The 23,701-nt window shown below is 41.1% G+C and overlaps 1 protein-coding gene and 1 long non-coding RNA gene across 2 annotated transcripts in view; both read right to left on the bottom strand.

Moving 5' to 3' along the window:
• The window catches only part of HRH3 (histamine receptor H3), a 30,265-nt gene extending 19,832 nt beyond the window's left edge, over positions 1 to 10,433 (bottom strand). Inside the window, exon 1 of the mRNA XM_034433145.3 lies at positions 9,754 to 10,433. Coding sequence (XP_034289036.1) covers positions 9,754 to 10,000 — 247 coding nt within the window. The 5' untranslated portion in view covers positions 10,001 to 10,433. The remainder of the gene's footprint in view (positions 1 to 9,753) is intronic.
• Positions 10,434 to 15,246: 4,813 nt separating this feature from the next.
• Positions 15,247 to 22,966, bottom strand: LOC148114496 (uncharacterized). Its single transcript, XR_015733629.1, has 4 exons — positions 22,821 to 22,966; positions 22,296 to 22,420; positions 19,722 to 19,877; positions 15,247 to 16,115 (listed from the first exon to the last, which is right to left on the bottom strand). It is a non-coding gene; the product is annotated as an uncharacterized LOC148114496 (long non-coding RNA).
• Positions 22,967 to 23,701: the final 735 nt, after the last annotated feature.

Below are 23,701 nucleotides of genomic sequence, written 5' to 3'. Positions count from 1 at the left end.
TGCGCTTCAAGGTGTTGGTTATCACCTTTAAAGCGCTCCATGGCATAGGACCTAGTTATCTTCGAGACCGCCTGCTGCTACCGATGGCCTCCCATCGACCTGTGCGCTTCCATAGAGAGGGCCTCCTCGGGGTGCCATCAGCCAAACAATGTAGGCTGGTGACCCCCAGGGGGAGGGCCTTCTCTGTGGGGGCACCTACCCTCTGGAACCAGCTGCCCCCAGAGATAAGGAGAATCCAAGACCTCGGTGCCTTCCGCCGTGCCCTTAAAACCTTCTTTTTCCAGCAAGCCGGGCTGGCCTAACACTTTTTAAAATGTTTTAATTGGTTTGTTCTGTTTTTAATTATGGGGCCAAATTTATATATATCTTTTAATGGTATTTTAATATTTGTAGTCTATGTTTTTACATGGCTGTACACTGCCCTGAGTCCTTAGGGAGAAGGGCGGTATACAAATTCAAAAATAAATAAATAAATAAAATAAATAATAAAATGGAACTTTGAGGATCTTCAAGCCGCAGAGTTTTCTTTCATTGGGTGTGTTACTTGGAACCCTAACTTTGAGACCATCATGGTTGCCAAGTGCCTGAATTTTAATCATGTGACCACAGGGATGCTGAGGTGGTCATAAGTTACCTTTTTCAGTGCCATTGTAACTTCAAAAGGTCACTAAACGAATGATTTTAAGGACTACCTGTATTCTATAGGGCTCCATCTTGTCCCTTATGCTGCCACATATTACACGGAAAAGGTTTGCAGGGGGATCACCAGAATTTGGAAATTAGATGCAACCAGTATGCATGTTGGACTATGGACATTAAGATTTTGAAATTAATTTTAAAGAATTAATGTATTTTTGATTTCTGAGACATAACAAAACAAGCAACTTATAAGAAGAGCCGTGGGGGCGCAGTGGTTAGAAGGCAGTATTGCAGGCTAACTCTGCCGACTGCCAGCAGTTCGATCCTGACCGGCTCAAGGTTGACTCACTTTTCCATCCTTCCGAGGTCAGTAAAACAAGGAACCAGATTGTTGGGGGCAATATGTTGACTCTGTAAATTGCTAGAGAGGGCTGTGAATCACTGTAAAGTGCTATATACTGTAAGTCTTAAGTGCTGTTTCTATTGCTATGGCTCTCAAGAGATGTTTTTGACATCAGGACTTTCAATCAATAATGTGTCTTCTTGGGAACTGTCTGTTCCCAGAAGATGTTACAGAAAAAGATATGCAACAGAGTAGATCTGAAAACAACATAAACAAGAATTTGGACACGATTTTGCCATGAGACATAAAAAAACAACCTGCATGAGTGTTTAAAAATTTAAGAAGGAATAAAAAAATGACAATTCCAGAAAACAAAAGGATTTTGTTGCTGTTGTTGTTAGACTTTCAGAAAAGAGGCTGTTTAATGTTTTGAAGACATGGGAAACAATGGCCAACAATCATCTGAATCCATTAAAGAGCAAGATTGTATTATGTGAAAAGAAGGAACACAAAGGTAAGGAGATGGCATCACACCGGTTTTGTAAATAATCCTTTCACTTGTACATATTAGTAGATAAGATTACACCATTAGTATGGGTGTCCTGGTTTTGGGAAATGAAACCACTAATTTCTTGAGCCACGGTGGCGCAGTGGTTAGAGTGCAATACTGCAGGCTACTTCTGCTGCCTGCCGGCTGCCTGCAATTTGGCAATTCGAATCTCACTAGGCTCAAGGTTGACTCAGCCTTCCATCTTTCCAAGGTGGGTAAAATGAGGACCCAAATTTTCCTTATTTTATAAACTCTATAAACCACTTAGAGAGGGTAGGATGTCAGCACTTCAAGCTGCATTTACTCTAGTGCTGACATAAGAAGGAGAAGTGGAGGCGTCTGGAAAGGGATGTTTGACTTTTCACCTACTTATTTTCCCTGGAGATAATATCCCCTAGGAGATGGGATGGGAGGGGGGAAATTCCTTTGAGCTGGAGCAGTAGATTAGGGGTAGAGTGACTTGGAAGATGGCCAATTAGTGCAGGGGAGTGGGGAACGGAAAGGGAGGGTTTTGGGTCTGGAAGTCAGTGTTGGCTACGATGGAGTCGGGTTAGAATGTCGTGCTTAATAAATGGGAGTTTTTTTCATCAAAGACTTTGTTTGAAATGCAATTTATTTGAGACGACCTCGAAACTTGACATAGTAACGCACTGTAAAGCTGTATATAAGTCTAAGTGCTATTGCTATTCTTCACTTACTTTTTTAAAAAACAGATTAACAGAGTTGGAAGGGACCTTGTAGGTCCTCTAGTCCAGAGGTCAGCAACCCATGGCTCTGGAGCCGCATGTGGCTCTTTCATCCCTCTGCTGCGGCTCCCCGTTGCTCAAAACATGCATCACAACCGCCAATGTACAACACCCTCTGGCATGCGATTTAGTGAGATTTTTCGACTCATTTGTTTTTTTCAAAATGTTTTTGTGGCATGCAGAAATAAAAATTTGTTTTCTCTGTAGCAGTTCATTGATTACATAAATGCAACACGCTATAGTTTTTTTATACATAGCATAAAGGTAAAAAAACGATATATGCAGCGTTATCTTCATTTTAGATTTCAAAAGGTTTTTGTGGCTCCCGGTGTTTTCTGTGGGAAACAGGTCCAAATGGCTCTTTGAGTGTTTAAGGTTGCCGACCCCTGGTCTAATCCAATCCCCCCACCCAAACAGGAGACCCTACACCATTTCTGACAGATTGCAGTCCAATCTCTTCTTGAAAGCTTCCAGTGATGAAGCTCCCATCTTCTTGATGTTACTTCGATGTATTTTGATGTAACTTGATGTTACCTTACTAGGGTAACATCATCAATGCTGCTGCTGCTGCTGTTACCTACTGTTGTAATGAAACATCTGCAAACATACAACCAAGCTCAGAGAGCATCAGGGAACCCACAGCTCAACCCTGAGCTACAGATACTCTCTTCTATTGGAGTGGTGAAGGTGCTGGACTAGAAGTAAGAAGACTCGCATTCTGATCTTCCTTTCCAACATAGAAACTCACTCCCTCTCAACCCAAGAACAACGGAGTGCAGCAGGGAAAGTGTTTGACTAGCAGCAGGAAAACCTAAGTTGTATTTCACTATTAGCTATGCTCAGACCAGTCCCTCTCTCTTAAGTCTAACCATCTCCACCAGGTTGTTGGTGTGTGGAAAAATGGAATAAGGGAATGCTATGTAGGCTAAGCTAAGCTCACAAATAATTTCCAGATGGCTGGGTGATAATGGGAATTGACTAACCCATTGAGATGCCACCAGCTGGAAAAGGTTATCCTGGAATCCATTCCTTCAACAGCTTAAAATGGACAAGATGTTTTCAATATCAAATATATACTAAGGGCTCACAGGAAAAGGGGGAAACGGGATGTGTTTTGAGAGATAATAACTCATATTCTTCAATTGCCTCAACTTGCTTACTCTCAAACTTTAGACACAGATGAGTTCTTGAAGACTACAGCAGAAAGATAAGAATCTTGGAATACATCTGTCAAATTCTTGACTAAAACTAGCTGGTTTTATCCAATATGAAAATATAGGTAGGAGATGACCAGACTGAACTCAAGGGCAGGGTAAAATGCATCATCAGTCTGGAGTCTCTACACCCCCCACAAAAGAGACCTAAGTCTCCAAACCCCTTAAAGTCTGTTGACTCTTATCTGGCACCAATTTGCCTTCCTGGTTTGACATCGCGATGAGATCAGACGGCAGGAGCGGGGCTCTGCAAACTTGCCCCAAATCTTCCTCGTTGGAGGGCCGCCCAAGGGGCTAAAGTCACCCTAGAGGGGTGACAAAGAAAGGAAGGGCACCCTGCAGGTCGCAGAGAATGGCGGTTCTCCAACTGGACTCATTATGGCTGCCGTGAAGCCGGGGCAGCCAAAGAAACAACAAATGTGCTGGAATGGTGTAGATGAACAGTGATTGGAATTGGGTAAGGTGATTTTCTTTTTACCTAGAACTTAACCCCAAAGAAAACAAACCCTGGAAAAGAAACTCTTTGAAATGCTTGTTTAAGCAGTGAATAATTACAGAGAGTAAAATTACAGTAGATCAGATTCTTGTGTATAGGTAGCATGAAATAAACTTGCAATGCTTTTTAACTCTATCCTAGTTCCTGACTTCTTGCTCCTGACAATATCTTTATAGCCTTTTATTCTGTTTATTCTCTTTTGAGGCATAATTCACACTAGTGGGATGAGGATGCCAAAAGAATCAGTTGCTCCATATTTATCCATTCTTCATCAGAACTCTAATATGATCGCTCTTATCAAATCAGATTATCAGAGTTGGAAGGGACCTTGTAGGTCGTCTAGTCCAACCCCCCACCCAAGCAGGAGACCTTACACCATTTTTGACAAATGGCAGTCCAATCTCTTTTTGAAAGCTTCCAGTGATGAAGCTCCCACAACTTCCGAAGGCAAGCTGTTTCATTGGTTGATTGTTCTCACTGTCAGAAATTTTCTCCTTATTTTGAGGTTGAATCTCTCCTTGATCAGTTTTCACCCATTATTCCTTGTCTGGCCTTCGGGTGCCTTAGAAAATAGCTTGACCCCGTCCTCTCTGTGGCAGCCCCTCAAATATTGGAAGACTGCTATCATGTCTCCCCTGGTCCTTCTCTTCACTAGACTTGCCATTCCCAGTTCCTGTAACCATTCATCATATGTTTTAGCCTCCAGTCCCCTGTGGTTGCTCTTCTCTGCATTCTTTCTAGAGTCTCAACATCTTTTTTATTGTGTGGTGACCAAAAGTGGATGCAGTATTCTAGGTGTGGTCTTACTATATTTGAAGGCAAAAGAAAGAAAATTAAAAACACAGCAGTTTCAGTTGTGGCTCTGTTCTGGAACAATCTTAAAGGATACGTTCCTAGCACTTATTTTGTTAACTTTTGGATGAAAAATAGAGAATATTTTACAGCACCTCAATTCCTTAATTTCCAATCCATGCAGCCTACCTGTGCCCAGCTTTGCAGCAAAAACCAATTATATACCTTTTAGGCAGTCATCTAACAGCTCTTTCACCGATAATACTCTTTTATATATGCAGGAATCATACAGAAAAGTATATTATATAACGCCAAAATCTACATATCAGGCTGAAAAGAATCCAAGTGCTGAAATTTCTGGAATCAACTTCTCACAGCATTACATGAGCCCAAGCTAAAGGTAAATTACTGCTACAAATAGCATAGTTCTATTGTGTGATTAAATCTCAGTGTGATTAAAATATTGTATTGTAAGGCTTATTATACCTGAGAGATAATTTGGGAAGACCCCTGATGCGTCTAAATAATTTGGCCAACCCCCTGCCAGCTTCACACCCTTTTGGTATTCATATTCTTGCATAATATTGTTCTAGTCTAGTATTAAAAAATAACTCTGCAGTGAGATCTATTTTGCTTAATCCTCCTCTCTGCTTCCATCCTGAGACTATCAAAACAGACACTCTGGTTTTTCTAGAGATTTTACACTATAAATCTGATATCGGCCATGGATCTCTGCTTGATAGCACAGGACTTTCTCATGATCTCTTCAGCCTTCATGAAGTAGTAGAAGACATTTTTGGGTGAAGCGACAAAGAACATGGTTGTTTCATCAATGGAATAATTTTTTTTAATTATTATGGCAGAGAAAGAAGGAAGAACATGGAACATTTGTGTCTTGAAGGACTGGAAGTCATCCCAGGAAGGAGTTGCACGATGCATTATCCACAGCAGAAGAAATCCAGAGTATAAGAAATCCAATTAATAGCCAAAATGTTCATTAACTGTTGACTACTCTAACTTTTTTCTTTTTTCTTTAACTGGTTTTCCCAGTTGCAATGTATGGGTGTGAAAGTTGGACCATAAGAAAGGCTGAGCGTCAAAGAATTGAGGCCTTTGAATTATGGTGCTGGAGAAGACACCTGTGAGTTCCTTGGACTGCAAGGTGAACAAACAAGTCAGTCCTAGAGGAGATCAACCCTGTCTGCTCTTTAGAAGGCCAGATCCTGAAGATGAAACTCAAATACTTTGGCCACCTAATGAGAAGGAAGGATTCACTGGAGAACAGCCTAATGCTGGGAATGATTGAGGACAAAAGAAGAAGGGGATGGCAGAGAATGGAGTGGCTGGATGGTAGAGGACAGGAAGACCTGGAGGAAAGTTATCCATGAGATCGCAATGGGTTGGACACAACTTCACAACTAACAACAACAACTCTAACTTTCTAAGGAAAGCAGATCTAAGTGAGTGGTATCCATCAAGGGAAACAATACTTAGCAGTATTTCATAAGTAGTTTGAAAACATACCATTTTTAGAAAGAGTGAAGCAATCTGGCAAGCTCCAAGAATGGTGCATGGAATAAATGTCAACAAAGAATGAGAAAAAAATTCGTACATTGGGTAGGAAAAATCAATGCAATGAGGACAGAATTGGGAATAGCAGGATGTGATGGGGCGGGGGGGCGGAGGAGAGAGCCTACTTGTAAAAAAGATTTGAATATTTTGGTGGATTGTGAATTGAAAATGAGCTAGCAGTGTGATTGACATGCAGAAAATGTAGTCCTCTGCTACATTGACAGAAACATGATATCAAAATCAAGAGAAATCATCTTCCTCCCTATTTTTCATCAATCAGATCACACCTGGCATATTGTGCCCAGTTCTGGGCACCATATTTGAAGAAGGGCATTGAGGAGAATGCCTGGAGAGAAGCAGCCAGATGATAAGAAGCCCAGAGAGGTGAATTTATGAACAACAGTTGGAGGTATTGGATATGTTTATCTGCAGAAGAGGAGGCTGTGACAGAGACATAATGCAGTCTTGCAATATTCGAATGGCCATCATGTAGAAAATGAGAGTTGTTTAGATTTGTTCTAGGAGATAGAAGTTATATTACAGGAAAAAAATAGATTTTAATTGGATATCAAGGGGGAAAAATCCTAATAAAAACAACAGAATGAACTTTATCAGAAGGTAATAGACCATTCTTTCTTGAAGGAGTTTAAATAAAAGCTTGATGGCCATTCCTTAGAAATGTTGTCATGGTGGATTTCTGTAGTGCGTAGGAGGTTAGATTGCCTCTAATGTTATTTTCAACCCTTATGTGCTATCATTCTATAAAATGCAGTAAAGAATGTGAAATAAAAGCATACTTCTAGCCTTCCACAGCTGGGAAGTGAATACAATGAAAAAAAGAAAGTCTTGTTTAATGAAAAGGAGGACTAGGGGTGACATGATAGCAGTGTTCTAATATCTAACAGGTTGCCATAAAGAAGAGGGAATTAAGCTCTTCACCAAAATATCTGAAAGCAGAACAAGAAACAAGGAGAGAAGCAATCTAGAAATTTCTGAACACTAGAACAATTATTCAATGGAATGGCTTGCCTTCAGAAGCTGTGGGTGCTCCATCACTGGAGATTTTTAAGAAGAGATTGGACAACCATTTGTCTGAAATGGTATAGGGGTTCCTGCCTGAGCAGGGGGGTTGACTAGAAGATCTTCCAAGGTCCCTTCCCACTCTGCTGTTCTTTTATTCTGCCTGCTTCCCCTTAGTGAAAGTTAAGAATAGAGTCAGGTTGGAGTTCAAATAGGCATATCTTGTGATATGGATTCAACTTTCCCCTTGCTTTTTCCAAGCATTTTTCCAATTCATACATCTGATCTCTGTCTTTGGGTTTGTCCTACCCCCCCAATTTTTCATCTCCGTATAAATCAAACATGTCTTTATAGATGCAAACATATTTCATATCCAAGAAGTGCCCACCTGCAGGGTAAAAGATTTAAGAACCCTGGATTTAAATAGGTCTGCTACAGTTTGAAAATGACTTAATGTCCTTTAAGTGTAAGGACTTTCTTTTTAAATCAATCCATTTAGGATTTTGTGCCCGAAGCAATGTATTATTTTAAGTTGAAATGATTAAGTTGAATCCAGCTGTGAAGTGATCGAAAAGCGACATTTTTAGATAGCACTATTTCTATAGTAAAGAAAAATGTCCAATTACTTTCAATTAGTTATAAGTTCAATTTCTGCCCACAGGTTATTTGGGTGGGGTGGGGTGATTTTGTAGTTTGATTGCCTTTTTTTTTTTTTAAATCAACATAGACCTCCTTACTTCAATGTCATCCATGTGTATTTGGGTAGAAATTCTAAACCAAGCCAACATAGCCAGTAGCCAAATTGGATTTGGGCTGATGAAAGCGGTAGCTTACCACCCATTGACATTTCCAAATTACAGTGTTGGAAAGAACCTTTCGAGGTTTTCTAATATAGCCCGAATTTGGGAAGTCTCCAACATCATTAACAATGCTTTAAAAATATTTTACATGGCTGGCAGGATTTTCATAGCTCTGAAATGTATGAGCAGCTGTGCTTATTTCATAAGATTTAAGCATATTGTTTAAGCTGACCAGAGTCGCCTTTTGGGGGAGATGGACGGCATATGAATTTAATACATAAATAAAAATAAATAAACATTATTACATACATCTAAATGGATTATAACCTGAAGTTTTCAACTTCCCGAATCTGTACTTTTTAAAGATGCTGCAAAAAAATACATCTGCAGCCTCTTGCCATTTTAACAATGGCTGTGGTATAGGGATCACTGGATTAGAAGATCAAATATATCCAAATCACTTGGGCTCAGTTCAACCCATTCTTTCTCTCAAGGGGAAAAAATTGGAGGAGACAGTATTATGTGTACCGCCTTGTTTCAGGAGCAAAGAATTGCTGTAAATCTAACAAATAACCCATTAATATTTATGGTGCAAAAAACATTGAAAGATTTCTTCCTTTCCTCTTCCTGTTGAGTGTGTCTTGTGTCCAGAGAAATCATCTGCAGAACATAGTTAAATGACAGCCTGCTGGCAAGCTTTCGTGAAATTGTTCAGGAATTTCACATGCTTACGCAAGAGCATAGCAGAACAGCAACAATGAGGAGTCCTTAATCCTCTCTGAGCTTGGTTGTTTTCTTGCAGACTAATCAAGAAGACGATCAACCTGGAACTAAGGAGAAATTTCCTGACAGTGAGAACAATCAACCAGTGGAACCACTTACCTCCAGAAGTTGTGGATGCTCCAGCACTGGAGGTTTTTAAGAAGAGATTGGACAACCATTTGTCTGAAATGGTATAAGGTTTCCTGCCTAAGCAGGGGTTTGGACTAGAAGACCTCCAAGGTCCCTTCCAACTCTGTTATTCAGACGTTTCATTGCCCAAACTAGGTAACATCATTAGTGTTTGGGTAATGAAAGGTCAGCAAGAAAACAACCAAGCTCAGAGAGCATCAAGGACCCCTCGTTTCAAATCCTGAGCTGCAAATATTCTCCTTTGAAGATGGACAGCGGTACAAATATGGGTGGATTTTGGAGTCAACTCCAGATATATCAGAACGGAGACCCAACCGGGAGGTGAATCGGGGAAATCCCTACTAAGCAGGTATATACAAAAGTATGAAGGCTATTGCTTAACGCATTGTAAGCCGCCCTGAGTCTCCGGAGAAGGGCGGCATATAAATCGAACCAATAAATAAATAAATAAATAAAATCCTGACCAACGACTTTGGTAACCCGGAGGAGTTGAAAACCTATTACAAAGCTCACAATGGTGGGGGAACAGATGATCAGTCTCAGGCCCGGAGTTGTATGTTAAAACTGAAGGGCACCCAACCCAATAAACCCCCGAGAGTCCAAAAACGCTTTAAACCTGATGGTGATCTCTGGATGAAGAGAAGTGGAAAACCAGGTGAGGTACTTTACCTACTAGGAAATCGGAGATGGCCAGGTTCAGGAGGAAATAATTGTTCTGCGTCCTCAAGCTGGAGTCCACCACGAAGGCCAGCATCACTAGTGCGTTGCCCACCACGGTGGCCACGATCAGCAAAGCCATCAGCACCGCCAAGGCGATGGTCCAGGTGGTGGAGAACTGGCCGGCGAAATCTTCTCCCTGCGCTTTCTCCGAGCTCTCCGAATCGTTCAGAGCCCGGGCGCTCGAGGAGCTGTCCATTTCAGCACCATGCGCCCTCCGCGACTCAAACGCCCGGGCGAAGTCGCGGCGCCATCGTCAGTTGCGAACGGGTTATATATTATTTACGTGTATTATAGCCGGCCAACTCGATGGACTGTGAGCGGCTCTACCTGGCGGGACTTGCCTCTGACGGACGGAGGGAGTCGGAGATAGCCGCTTCGGCATTGCGCCCTTAGCCGGTTCTCCCTTTCTGGGTCTCAGAAGATCGGCCGCTAAGGCAAGCCTCGATCCTAAGCGGCAGTTTTTCTTTCTCGAGTTCTCAGTGAAATAATAATAATTTTTTTTTAAAATCTAGTGGGGTTTTTTTTCTTCTTCTTTCCGTTGCTTTCCGGTTCTTTCTCCCTGTGAGATTGTAGGGTTTTTTTCCCCCCTTTCCCTGAAACTCAGCCTTTCGTTTCTCCTTCCTCCCACTTCTTCTCCTGACGGGGGGAAAAGAGAGGGAACGGCAGGAGTGGAGGAAAGGATGTGGAGGGGTGTGTGAGTGGGGGCTGAGTCTACTATTTGCAGCAGCTGCTTTGCTCAGCGTCGGAAGTGACTGACTCCTGGCCAAAACGAAGAGTTTTCTCCGAAGGGTGGAGCCAAGTTGGGAAAATAATTGCTGAATAAATCTGAGAGTCTAGGGGCTAGGCTTTGGTTTCGGACAGTGTCAGGTTGAGCAGTCATTGGCCTCTCAGCCAGCTTCAGAGCCAGCCACTGCTCCTCTCCCTTCCCGTCTGCTTCCTTATTTCTGCCTTTCAAGCATCTCTTCAAGCAAGCTTCAAGCAGGCGGTAGGAGCAAGTCAACCAGTGGGACTGGTCTGTTTGCTTTGGGATAAGGTTGATGAATTGTCAATAGGCCCAGTCAGGGGGAAAAAGCTGATTAGAGGAAATAAGATCTTGTAATCTCATTCAGTACTGTGAATGGTTAATATCAGCCCCTGAATGAAACCATACAGACAATCAAATAAGCCATAAGCAGTTTAATGGCCTGGGTTTGATGCTATGCATAGCCAAAAGGAACTTAAAAGAAGTCACGCTAACCGTGTTTAATACATTGTTCCAATGTATTAACCTTTCATGACCTCGATCAGTAATTTGTGTCAACACAGCCTGCTTGTGTGTGGTTGTATATGTGCAAAATAGCAATAACAGAGTTGGAAGGGACCTTGGAGATCTTCTGATCCAACCCCCTGCTCAAACAGGAAACCCTATAAAGATTTGAGACAAATGGTTGTCCGGTCTCTTCTTGGAAACCTTCTATGATGGAGCAGCCACAACGTCTGGAGGCTGGAGGCAAGTCGTTCCACTGATTAATTGTTCTGTCAGGAAATGCACGTATGAGTGATCACTACTGAAACCTCATCAAGCCTCAGCCATTTGATTTATATATAGCACTTATAGTATCCAAAGCCCATTGCGTGTTTAACTACATCGGGTAAAGAGGTAGCAGATTCATTCCTGCAACATGCTAAGCTTGGTTATGGTTATCATATGTATATTTAATGTATTTTTGGGCCTGGGCCATTTGTACTTCAATGAGTTTTGCAAAGCCAGAAACTGTATGAATTCAGTAAAATCAGGATTAAGTGTGTATCAGATTATACATCGGTGGAGAAAATAGACAGGATTTTTGCTTTCTAATTTACTGTATTCTGAAATTAGGACTAAAAAATTAAGCCTACCATATCTAGACCACTAGTAGAAAGGCTCAGAAAACTGTAAAATAAATTTATTCAGCAAGTCATTTAAAAATAAAAAATTACAACAACAAAAACTGTGTGTATGGGTGTGGGTGTATACACACATACTCCAAAAACATCAAGTACATTTATTTATTTATTTATTTTATTGAATTTATATACCACCCTACTCCCGAAGGACTCAGGGCGGTGAACAGCCAACAATAAAATACATAGATACAAAATTTAAAATAAAATAAAACGAATTAAATAATTTGGCTGAACAAATTTAAAACCCCAATAATTTAAAACCAAATTTAAAATTTCCATTTTAAAAGGGGAAAGACTTAGGTGAGGCCAGCTTGATGAAATAAGAAAGTCTTGAGCGCGCAACGGAAGGTACGTAGATCCGGGATCCTCTGTATCTCCGGGGGGAGCTCGTTCCAGATAGTAGGTGCCCCCACAGAGAAGACTCTCCCCCTGGGGGCTGCCAGTCAACATTGTTTGGCCGACGGCACCCAGAGGAGCACCTCTCTATGGGAGCGTACTGGTCGGTGGGAGGCTATTGGTGGTAGCAGGCGGTCCCGTAAATAACCAGGTCCTAAGCCATGGAGCGCTCTAAAGGTGATAACCAAAACCTTGAAGTGCACTCGGAAGACCACCGCAAGCCAGTGCAGCTTGCACAGGAGAGGTGTTACATGGGAGCGCCACGTCGCTCCTGTCACCACCCGCGCGGCCGCACTCTGCGCCAGTTGGAGCCTCCGAGTGCTCCTCAAGGGGAGCCCCATGTAGAGAGTGTTACAATAGTCCAGACGGGAGGTGACGAGGGCATGAGTGACCATGCGTAAGGAGTCCCGATCTAGAAAGGGACGCAACTGGCAGATCAGGCGAACCTGATGAAAAATCCTCCCGGTCATGGCCGTCAAGTGCTCTTCTAAAGACAGCCGTGAATCCAGGAGGACACCCAAGTTGCGAGCCCTTTCCGTGGGGGCCAATGATTCGCCCCCAATAGTCAGCGATGGCACCAGCTGACTATATTGGGACGTCGGAAACCACAGCCACTCGGTCTTGGATGGGTTGAGCCTGAGCCTGTTTCTCCCCATCCAGATCCGTACGGCCTCCAGGCACTGGGACATCACTTCAAGGGCATCATTGGGGTAAGACATAATGTCAAGGTGAATACCTTTAAAACACTGCAAACTCCAAGGCCTGCCAGAAATCTATTTTTTGATGCTCTGCACTCTAGATTTAAAGAATGCTATTATACCATTAGAAATTGTTGAGAATATTTGTAACTCGGGTTGTAGTTTTGGCAGCAGTCTGTTCCCCGAGCATGCTATTTATCTTCCTGACACTCTACCAAGGGATCCATCAACAAACACATTGGCTTTGAACCAGCATATGAACCAGTGGTGGATTCCACTTACCTTTGCTACTGAATCGCTCGCACACACTTTGCTCGTGTGCACACCACTTCTGCGCATGTGCAGAGCATATTTGATGATGTCCGGGTGGGTGGGTGGAGCCTCCCGCCACCGCTACTATCGGTTCGCCCGAACCGTTAGCAACCAGCCACTGATATGAACCAGTAAGGAAATGGACCACTTGAATCACCAATCAGCGACAGAACCAACCACCTCCCTTACCAGTTGAATTTTGCACCTCACAAACAACCAGTCACTTCACCCAAAACCCTGCTGAAGATGTTACCAACTTTGATAACAAAATGTCCGGAAGCTAAACAGCAAGCTCAGAGAATAGACCACTGCCAAAAAGCTATTATATCCTGTTCCACTCTTGTAATGCTTGAAGCATGAAAGCTGAGAAGACTCAAATACTAGTTCCTTGCAGTCGGCATTCGTTCAGATTTACCACTTTCAACTAGCCCTTCCTAATAGACCTTAGAAGGGCTGTGTCAAGGTTCCTACTAATGAACCCAAGCAGATCAAAACTCCGAGGCCACTTGCTTCCTCAAAGAACTTCTTTATTGGGTACATCATATTGGCACACTTAGTGGAAAACCAACTCTGAATCTTTCCTGCAGTTTCAGCATAATTAAAACCAGTAATAACCCCTTCCCCAAGTGTCACTGGTCACATTGGCAAACTAGGTTAATTGGTGGGTTCCTCAGGCACTCTTCTCTTCCTTCCTCCATCCCCTGGGAGATGATCTTGGTTCCCACTAGAAAGATCTATGTTGTGTCTAGTAAGACATTCAAGCTCCTTCCCACTCCCACATTGTGTGGCAACGATAAACTAGGAAAATGGCTTCTGCTAGGTTCAATTCGGTGTTGACAGTTAAGGCATTAAACCGTGCAGAGTTCTAAAACTTGATTGGCAACCAATTGCAACTCTCCTAATCGTGATGTTCTGTGAATGAACATAAGTACTCTCATAGCTACTGAGGCATACCATCCACCACCTCAAGCTTGCAAATAGTCTTCATGGGTTGCCCTATGAAGAGCAAATTGAAGTGATCCAGTTCTGAGGTGACAAGGGCATGATTGAATGAGAATATTTCTATTTCCAGAAGTGTCTGCAACTGGCACAGAAGATGTAATTGTGTGACATTCTCCTTGCTACCTTCACCAGCTATTAAAATAGGAGAGATGGCTTCAGAGCTTTTGAGCCATCTCCAACTAGGGAAGGAGAATTATTTTGCTGGGAATCAAAGGAGGATCCTGATCAAAGGAGGATTATTTAATTTTGTTTTGTTTTAGGCATTCTTCTTCTTCCTGTTAACTACTTTGTCACTAATATAACATACAGAAGACATACAGAAGTAGATTTAGTAGTTTAAAGAGGGCCTGTTTTGCAAGGGATGGAAACTAATGCTTTAGTAATGTACTACTGTGTTTTCCCAAAAATAAGACCCTGTCTTATATTTTTCTGAATCCTGAAATAAGTGCTTGGCCTTATTGCCATGCACTCAAAAGCCCGATTGGACTTATTATCAGGGGATGTCTTATTTTGGGGGAAACAGGGTAATCTGTATTCAACTAGAGTGGATAATATGTGTATATGTGGTGTGTGGATTTTTTATGTACCTTTTTAATATTTTGATTGTTTTGTTGTTTTTGTCCTTTTTTTCTTTTTAATCTTCTTTTGGTAGAAATAATTACCTTACAAACCCACAACTACTTCAGTCTTGCTGGAATCTGATCTAAACCTGTCTCACCCCATGCACAAAACACCACAGATATATAACTGCCTATCATTAGCATGGTGTGTCAGGTGAGCTCAATCCATCTCCAGCCAAAAAGCCCTACTAAGCAGGTATATACAAAAAGTATGAAGGCTCTTGCTTAATGCATTGTAAGCCGCCCTGAGTCTCCGGAGAAGGGCAGCATATATAAATCGAACTAATAAAATAAATAAATAAAATAAACCATCTTTCTATGTATTGTATGAGCAAAATAATAATAATAATAATAATAATAATAATAATAATAATAATAATAATAATATATTATTATTATTATTATTATTATTATTATTATTATTATTATTATTATTATTATTATTATTATTATTATTATTATTATTATTTAGGAATCCTATTGTATTGTTCAAATTAGTCAACTCCCACAACTGGGATCTGAACCTAGTCTTTCAAAATTAATTATATCATGTATGCCATTGTTAAGGAATAACCCTTGAGTAGCAACAGTGTGCACATGAAAGTGGTTGAGAGTAGTTATGAATAAGCACAGTCACCACACAGATATACTGAGTCATGTTATAGTTTACACAGTCCAATAAACAAAGTCTTCTTACCAGTCGTATTAATCATACACAGTAAACAGTTCTTCTAGAGTTGCAAACAGTAAGACAGTAAGTCAGATAGAGATATCAGAGAGCAAGAACAACCAAGAGAACAAGCTATGTTTCTAGCTCCCTTATAAGAACATTGGCAATAGAGCTAACCAATCAGTACACAGTATGATGCAATATAGCAGTCTTAAAGCTATACAATATAATACAATATAATGCAAACATACATTGATGGTTTATATATTGCCAACCCAACAAGTTAGGTAATAGTCATATTCCTAACAGCCATCATAATGCATTGAGATTTTTGAGGACACCAAGATGTTTCAAGGACAGCAGCTCATGGTCAACAGCAAGGAGTAGTTTTTGAGAGCTTCCATTCAACTAACGCATTAACATTCTCTTTGCTTCCTTGAAGGCATTCTCCTTCCACCTTCTTGGCCTCCTCCTTCTTCTTTTCATGGTGTTTGAGAAAATGTCATGGGTCTAGAGGCAGTCAGATCAATAAATGTAGAGAGCACAAAAAGCAATACAGTTGCCCTGAAGCAAGTTCATATCTGCGATGTTTTTTTTAAAAAAGTGAGTAATATCTTAGTGTCATTCAGGTAAGACCCAGCTAGAGAGTTCTTGGATCAATACAGACTGACATCAACTGATGTTGTCCTGCGAATGAACATGATTGAAAGTGGTAACTACCATTTCAACCACCATTTGAGACTCAAAACAAATTTGCTGGTTTTGCAGCTCTGATTACTTACTCTAATTCCACCATAGGAAATTCCATAATGTACAACCGCAATTGAGTAGAGTAGAGTAGAGTAGAGTAGAGTAGGGTAGGGTAGGGTAGGGTAGGATAGGATAGGATAGGATAGGATAGGATAGGGTAGGGTAGGGTAGGGTAGGGTAGGGTAGAGTAGAGTAGAGTAGAGTAGAGTAGAGTAGAGTAGAGTAGAGTAGAGTAGAATAGAATAGAATAGAATAGAATAGAATAGAATAGAATAGAATAGAATAGAATAGAATTTTTTATTGGCCAAGTGTAATTGGACACACAAGGAATTTGTCTTGGTGCATATGCTCTCAGTGTATATAAAAGAAAAGATTGAGACCAAAATGTCCATTGTTAAGCAAAACAGTTAAGTGAATTGTGCCCAATTGTGCTACCTTTTTGCCAGGGTTGTTCAGTGAATCATTGTAGTTGTTAAATGAATCAGTGGTCATTAAGAAAATTCAGCTTACCCCCCCCCCCCCCCGTTGACTTGGCTTGCCAGAAGACCAATAGGAAGGTTGCAAACTGCAGTCACACAACCCTGAGACATTACAACTGTTCAATCAACATTTTTAAAAATACAAAATAAATAGAAAATTGGGTGGGGTGGGATGGGATGAAGGAAAGGAGAAGTGAGGAAAGATAAGAAAAAGAAGAAAAAGAAGCACTGACTTCCGACTCTCTCTGTTACAGTAAAATAAGGCACTAACATCAAATCGCAACTTTTTGCTTTTTCATAATAATATGAACAAGTCATTTCTATAAGGATCTATCAGTCTAATCGGTAAAACCCAAAGTCAAATTTTCATTCTTTTCCACATCAACCACGAAGTTCGGAAGCAGTCTCCATGTGGAAACAAAAGTACTTATGTTCTTTCCTTTAATCAAAGTAGTCAATTTTGCCATTTCAGCCAACTCCATCACATCATCATCATCATCTTTTACCGACCCCATAATTCCTTGCGGGATGGATTCTGGGCAACTGAATGGAGCTAGCAGAGTGTTTAATGGCCGGATGCCCTTCCTGTCACCAATGTGGAGTTTTGTTCAGCAGATATATTCTCATTGTGCCCAGAGAGAGAGAGAGAGAGAGAGAGAGAGAGAGAGAGAGAGAGAGAGAGAGAGAGAGAGAGAGAGAGAGAGAGAGAGAGAGAGAGAGAGACGGAGCGCTAAGTCCATCGCATGACATGTTGTAAATACATGCCAGTTGCCAAGCCCCCAAATTCTGATCACATGACCGTGGGGCTGCTGTAAGTGTAAGTCGCTTTTTTCCATGCCTTTGTAACTTCGAACAGTAAACAAATAGATGTAAATTGAGGATTGCTTGTACAGTATACAGCTCCTGTTCTTCCAATGCATGGTTCTGAATTGGACCTGTAAGTTCAGGCTATGTTCAGTTTGACTGTCTTCTCACATTAACTTCTAGTTTTTAGGTTAGAAACTGTTAGAGTTTGCAGCAATCCAACCAGCACCCAAGTAAACAATTCAGCAGGATTCGTTTATATAAGAAGCTTCTTTATATACAACACCATACAGCAGAAGCCAGAACCAGAACTCGGAATCCAGAAGTACAGAAATATAATACACAGAAACTATATAATACAGAGGAGTGATAATGCAAGGACAAACTAACTCTTTTATACATAACAGTCAAGCTAAGCCACGCCCAGGCTCCGAGCCGTCTGAGTCATCAAACAGTCCCCATTGGCTGACCTGTTACCATGTCTATTCCAATTCATGAACTCTCACACACTGACAGAACCATGTTTTTGAGATGACAATGCTGATTTGTTCCGAACATCTGAAAAAACAAGGCTCTGCATTATGATGTACAAAGCCGGATTCCTTTCTTAGAACTTATTACATTTTAAGATCATCTTTCTTTAGGAAAGGGACAGAATTAAACTAATAGCATCCGAGCTGGAAGAATTTCTCCTTTCCAATGAGCTATTTTCCGAAGGAGCTCAACTGTCGGCAGTTTTTTGAAAATGTGATGCCCGGAACAAAACCCTCTCTTTCAAACGCAGCCTTGCCAACATCGAAGAGAGAGGAATTATTACATCTTGTGATTTTGAAATTATGTGTCTCTTAATGCAGTCTGAATTAGCTCATTTAGCAGAGCCGTATTATACTGATGGCTCAGCTACTTTCTTAAGCATTCTTGTCTTCTCATCCACTACTCTTGCCAGCCAGCCTCCACCTCAATCTAATTTCTTTTCTTTTTCTTCTTCTTTTCTACGTTCCTTTCCTAAAAGTAGCACCATCGTTATCTTTTCTTTGAGGGTTAGGTTTAACAATCCAGTTGATCTGGATGTTGCACCAAATGTACGAAAAAAAGGGAGTGCTGATGTGTTAATAATTAAAAGCGATATACAAATAACAAAAAGGGACGCGGTGGCTCAGTGGCTAAGACACTTTCAAAAATAGCTATCAGTTTTGCAATCTCTCTGCAAAAAGCAGCCTCTTTTCTATGAGAGATTTTTGTGTGTGCATCTTTTAATGACCCCGTAATCCCTGTATAGCTGGTGGGAGAACTCTGGTGAAAGAACTCTGCTGGGTAATGGAAGGCAAAAGAGAAGACAGAAGGGGCAAATAGGAGGAACAGGTGTAGCAACGTTATTTTAAAAATCGCCCTACAAAAATGAGACTTTTAAAGCAAAAATAATTGATGATAAGCCTAGCAGAAGCTCCACGCATCTATTTTATAACTCATTTTCCAAAAGAACCATGAAAGGAAGAAAGAATTTGCTGCATTGATATAGGATGCTGCAGAGGCTGAAAAAATGGGGCGAGTTTCTTATTGTATGGCTTCTGAGGAGGGGGAGGAGGAGGAATAGGAGGAGGAGGAAGAAGAGGAGGAGGAGGAAGAAGAAGAAGAGGAGGAGGAGGAAGAGAAGGAGGACGAGGAGAGGAGGAGAAGGAGGAGGAGGAGGAAGATGAAAGATTAGGAAAAACTTAGATAATTCAATCTAAAATAGCTTTCTCCAAACTGGGTTTAAATATGTTGGACTTTAATTTCCAAGGACCTGAATATCACCACATTGGAAAGGACCGTTTTGGGGAAGACAGGCTTAAAGATACGTAGGAAGGAGATAGATAAGCTCGTCACGCGTAACTTTTACTTCTGTAAAATGAGCTGTGAAAAACATGGGGTCCCTACCAACAGCTTTGTAAGTCCTTCCCCTTTGCAAAAATAAAGACGTGCCACTATTTTAAAAAAATGCACGGGGCAAGGCTGACTATTGATCCAAATACGTCTGTAAAGAAGCAGTAACTCGACTTGGCCCTTTCAGATTAGAAAAGGCTGAAAGGCTTGTAGCTATGTTGCCGTGTGGACATTGGGTGTCACTGTCTGCTTTTAATCTCTAGCGGCTCAGGACCGTAGACAAATTAAAACCCAGGGTAGGGAGGGGAAAACAGTAAATTAATAGTGGTAGGTTAAAAAAAAAAGAGCAAAGAGTTTACAAAACACTTGGTTATGTCCAGAGGTGGGATTCACTTACCTTCTCTACCGGTTCGCAAATGTGAGCGCGCACGCAAACCTATGCACATGCACATGGCCTTCTGCGCATCCGCAGTAGTTGCACATTACATCCGGGTGGGTGGGCGGAGCCTCCAGCAGTCACCGCTACCAGTTCGTGCGATTCAGAGAGAACTGGCTGAACGTAGGAAGCAGATATCAAAACATGAGAAGCTCTATTAGAAATTATTATAGTGTTTTGCTCTGTGCCGTCCTTTGATCAAAATAAAACGTCTTTTTTCTCTTATTTATTTATTTATTACATTTTTACGCCGCCCATCCCTGGTGTTGCAGTGAATTAAAAGGCAGTACAGGTAGATCTCAACTTACGACCACAAAGCAGATCGACATTTCTGCCGCTAAGTGAGACATTTGTTAAATGAGTTTTGCCCCCATTTCACGACTTTTCTCGCCACAGTGTATAAATTAGTAATCCTGTTGTTAAGGGAGTTGCTAAGGCTTCCCCATTGACTTTGCTTGTGAGAAGGTCGCAAAAGCGGATCACAAGACCATAGGACACAGCAACAGTCATAAATCTGAACCAGTTGCCCAGCATCTGAATTTTGATCGCATGAGCATGAAGATGCTGCAACAGTCATAAGTGTGAAAAATGGTCACAAGTCACATTTTTCAGTGCCGCTGTAACTTTGAACTTAAGGCTTAAGGTTGACTCAACCTTCCATCCTTCTGAGGTCAGTAAAATGAGGACCCGGATTGTTGGGGGCAGTACGCTGACTCTGTAAACCGCTTAGAGAGGGCTGTAAAGCGGTATATAAGTGCTATTGCAATCGCTTGCTCCCCTACAAGGTCACTCTGGTTGACTTACCTTTTTATCAGCAAGGTATCCTGTATTACCTTTATAATCTAAACATTCTTTTTCGTCAAGAAGGCTGTCTCTACACACTATATATAACTTATATGGGGTAGGCCAATGGTGGGATTCAAATTTTTTACTACCGGTTCTGTGGGCGTGGCTTTGTGGGCGTGGCAGGGGAAGGATACTGTAAAATCTCCATTCCCTCCCCACTCCAGGGGAAAGATACTGTAAAATCTCCATTCCCTCCCCACTCCAGGGGGAAGGATACTACAAAATCCCCATTTCCTCCCGATCAGCTGGGACTCGGGAGGCAGTGAATAGATTGGGGGCGGGGCCAATCAGAGGTAGTATTTACCGGTTCTCCTAACTACTCAAAATATCCACTACCAGTTCCCCAGAACTGGTCAGAACCTGATGAAACCCACCTCTGGGGTAGGCATATTTTATATTATTTTGAAGGCACTGTCACAAAATGGTTGCTACAGGGAGGCCTACATACGCACCACAGGCTAACCAAAAAACAAAACAAAACCAGAATTAAGAACAAGGTTAGAACGATACCTAATTTTACCAATATGCTTATTGTTACATAAGCATCTACAGTATGTTTTTTGTAAATTCTAACTTAGAGATGACATAAGCCCCAATGCATTTTTTGTTTTAAAAAACAGCATCCTGCAATTTGTTGTCTTGTCAAAAGAATGAGTCACGTCTGAAATCGGATCTGTATGAGGCAAGTAAGCCACTTTGTTTGTGACTTACAAACACTGTAAGCCCCCAAGTGCATCTAACCATGGATGTTTTTCATTGTTTGGATTATCTTCTCCATGTTGGTGGGGTTTATCTGAAGCATCATCTTTGAGGTGATGAAAACAAACTGAATGTGTGACCAGAATAATTTCTGCCACTTCCAAACTACATGACGAACATAAACACTTGAAAAACGCCCCGGCTCTTAACTTCCACGGTTATTCTTTGCAGACAGCAAATTCAAACACTAGAGGAAAAGTATAGTATTTATTAACTGGTGATATTAGATAGATAGATAGATAGAGAGAGAGAGAGAGAGAGAGAGAGATGGATGGGTGGATGGGTGGATAGATGATAGATAGGCAGGCAGAGCAGAGAGAGAGAGAGAGAGAGAGATACAGTAGATAGAGATGGATGAGTGGATGGATGGATAGATGATAGATAGGCAGGCAGAGCATAGATAGATAGATAGAGATAGATAGATAGATAGATAGATAGATAGATAGATAGATAGATAGATAGATAGAGAGAGAGAGAGAGAGAGAGAGATACAGTAGATAGAGATGGATGGGTGGGTGGATGGATAGATGATAGATAGGGAGGCAGAGCATAGATAGATAGATAGAGATAGATAGAGAGAGAGAGAGAGAGAGATACAGTAGATAGAGATGGATGGGTGGATGGATGGATGGATGGATAGATGATGGATAGGCAGGCAGAGCATAGATAGAGATAGATAGGTAGGTAGGTAGGTAGGTAGGTCGGTCGGTCGTCGATAGATAGACAGATATAGAGATAGGCAGGCAGACCAATAGATAGATGATAAATAGATGATAGATATAGATAGATAGATAAGATGATAGATGATAGATAGATAGATGATAGATAGATAGATAGATAGATAGATAGATAGAAAGATGGATGATAGATATGGAATATATCTTTATCTTTACATTATCTTTTATATATAACTGAAGGTGATAAACATACTTAATGCTCCTTAATCCTCCTTCTATTCTCTACGTAACAACAATCCTGTGAGGTTGGTTGGGCTGAGAGAGAGAGATCGACATCCAGCTGGCATGACATCTTTGATTCCTCCATCTCTGTTCTGCCTGACAAGTTCACAAATAGTCCAAGGTCAATACCACAAAAGGAACTCATGATAAAATATTTTAAGCAAAGGGACAGCCCAGTCCAGGGTTCAAGACACATGTAATGCACGTAAAGCATCAGCAGATTCAGGAAAAAATTAAGATTTTCAGTTTAACTGAGTAATGGACTGTTCTGTTCTCACTACACGTTAGTCTGTGTGCAGCTCGACATGCAGCTAAAACCACCTATCCTCCAATAAAACAGACCATGTGCGTAAATCTGACTGCTTTATTGAAAGAACAGGATATGGTGAAACTGGGGAAAATAGGGATATGTACAATGAGAACCAAATACAAGATAGGCCGTATTAAGTTACTGCTGAACATAACAATTAATAAATTTAAGTAATTTAAATCTCACCAGCTTGACTCTGTGTGTGGGATGTGGGTTTGTTCTTGGATGACCATGTGCCACAGATTAAGATGGATGCTTCTTTGTGCTTCTGTCTTCTCCAAATGCTAAAGGAAATGAGTCTGGCTTCCCAGCAGGCACTTGTTTTGAGAGTGTAGGCTGATAGATAAAGGGGTGGAATCAGCTTCAAACAATATACTTGGTATTTGTCCCTCCGGCCACTAGATGGGGCTAGAGAGCAACAACAGTATATAAAAGTTATATGCTGGGGCATGACACCGACAGAAGATATAAAAACACCTGAGTTCTTTGGGGCAGAAACTTAACATTAAAGTTAAACTTAAGAGGTATTTTGATCTTTCTGTTTCCTTTTGGATTTGTCTCTTTTGAATAGTATGTGGATATTGTTTATCTGTATGTGTCTGTTAATGACTAATTAATCTGAGTATCGGGCTTCCAGAAATTTTCGCATGTTTTGGATTTGACTTGATCTAGGACGCTCATAGTTTCCCAGTTGAAACTATGGTTATGTTTGTCCATGTGTTATGAAATTAAAGAGTTTTCTTAACTTCCTTCATTCTTAAATTCCTTAACTCCTTAACTTAAGGAGTTGCTTAAAAAATGGATTAAAAAAAAAAAGCTACTGAATTTGAAGGCAGACTTGACATTTAAATCCCTGTATTTTTGTGTTCCGGGAAGAGGCACACCATCTGTCATTCTCAAAAAAGAAAGAAATATATGGAGATCCAGATAAGAAGGACACTATCCCCCAAGGACACAGATCAACATCATAACTGTTTGCCCTTCACAAGGTCTTCTAGATTGCAGCAGAGCCAAGAAAACCAAATATCCTTGACTAGCTTCAGATGTCAACCACGGTCATTGGAACA

The sequence above is a fragment of the Pantherophis guttatus genome, chromosome 3 (genome assembly GCF_059756535.1).
Source record: "Pantherophis guttatus breed Tessera chromosome 3, ASM5975653v1, whole genome shotgun sequence".
Taxonomy (NCBI): Eukaryota; Metazoa; Chordata; class Lepidosauria; order Squamata; family Colubridae; genus Pantherophis; species Pantherophis guttatus.
The sequence above is the reverse complement of the archived record's forward strand: the minus strand, read 5'-3'. Positions and strand labels throughout refer to the sequence as shown.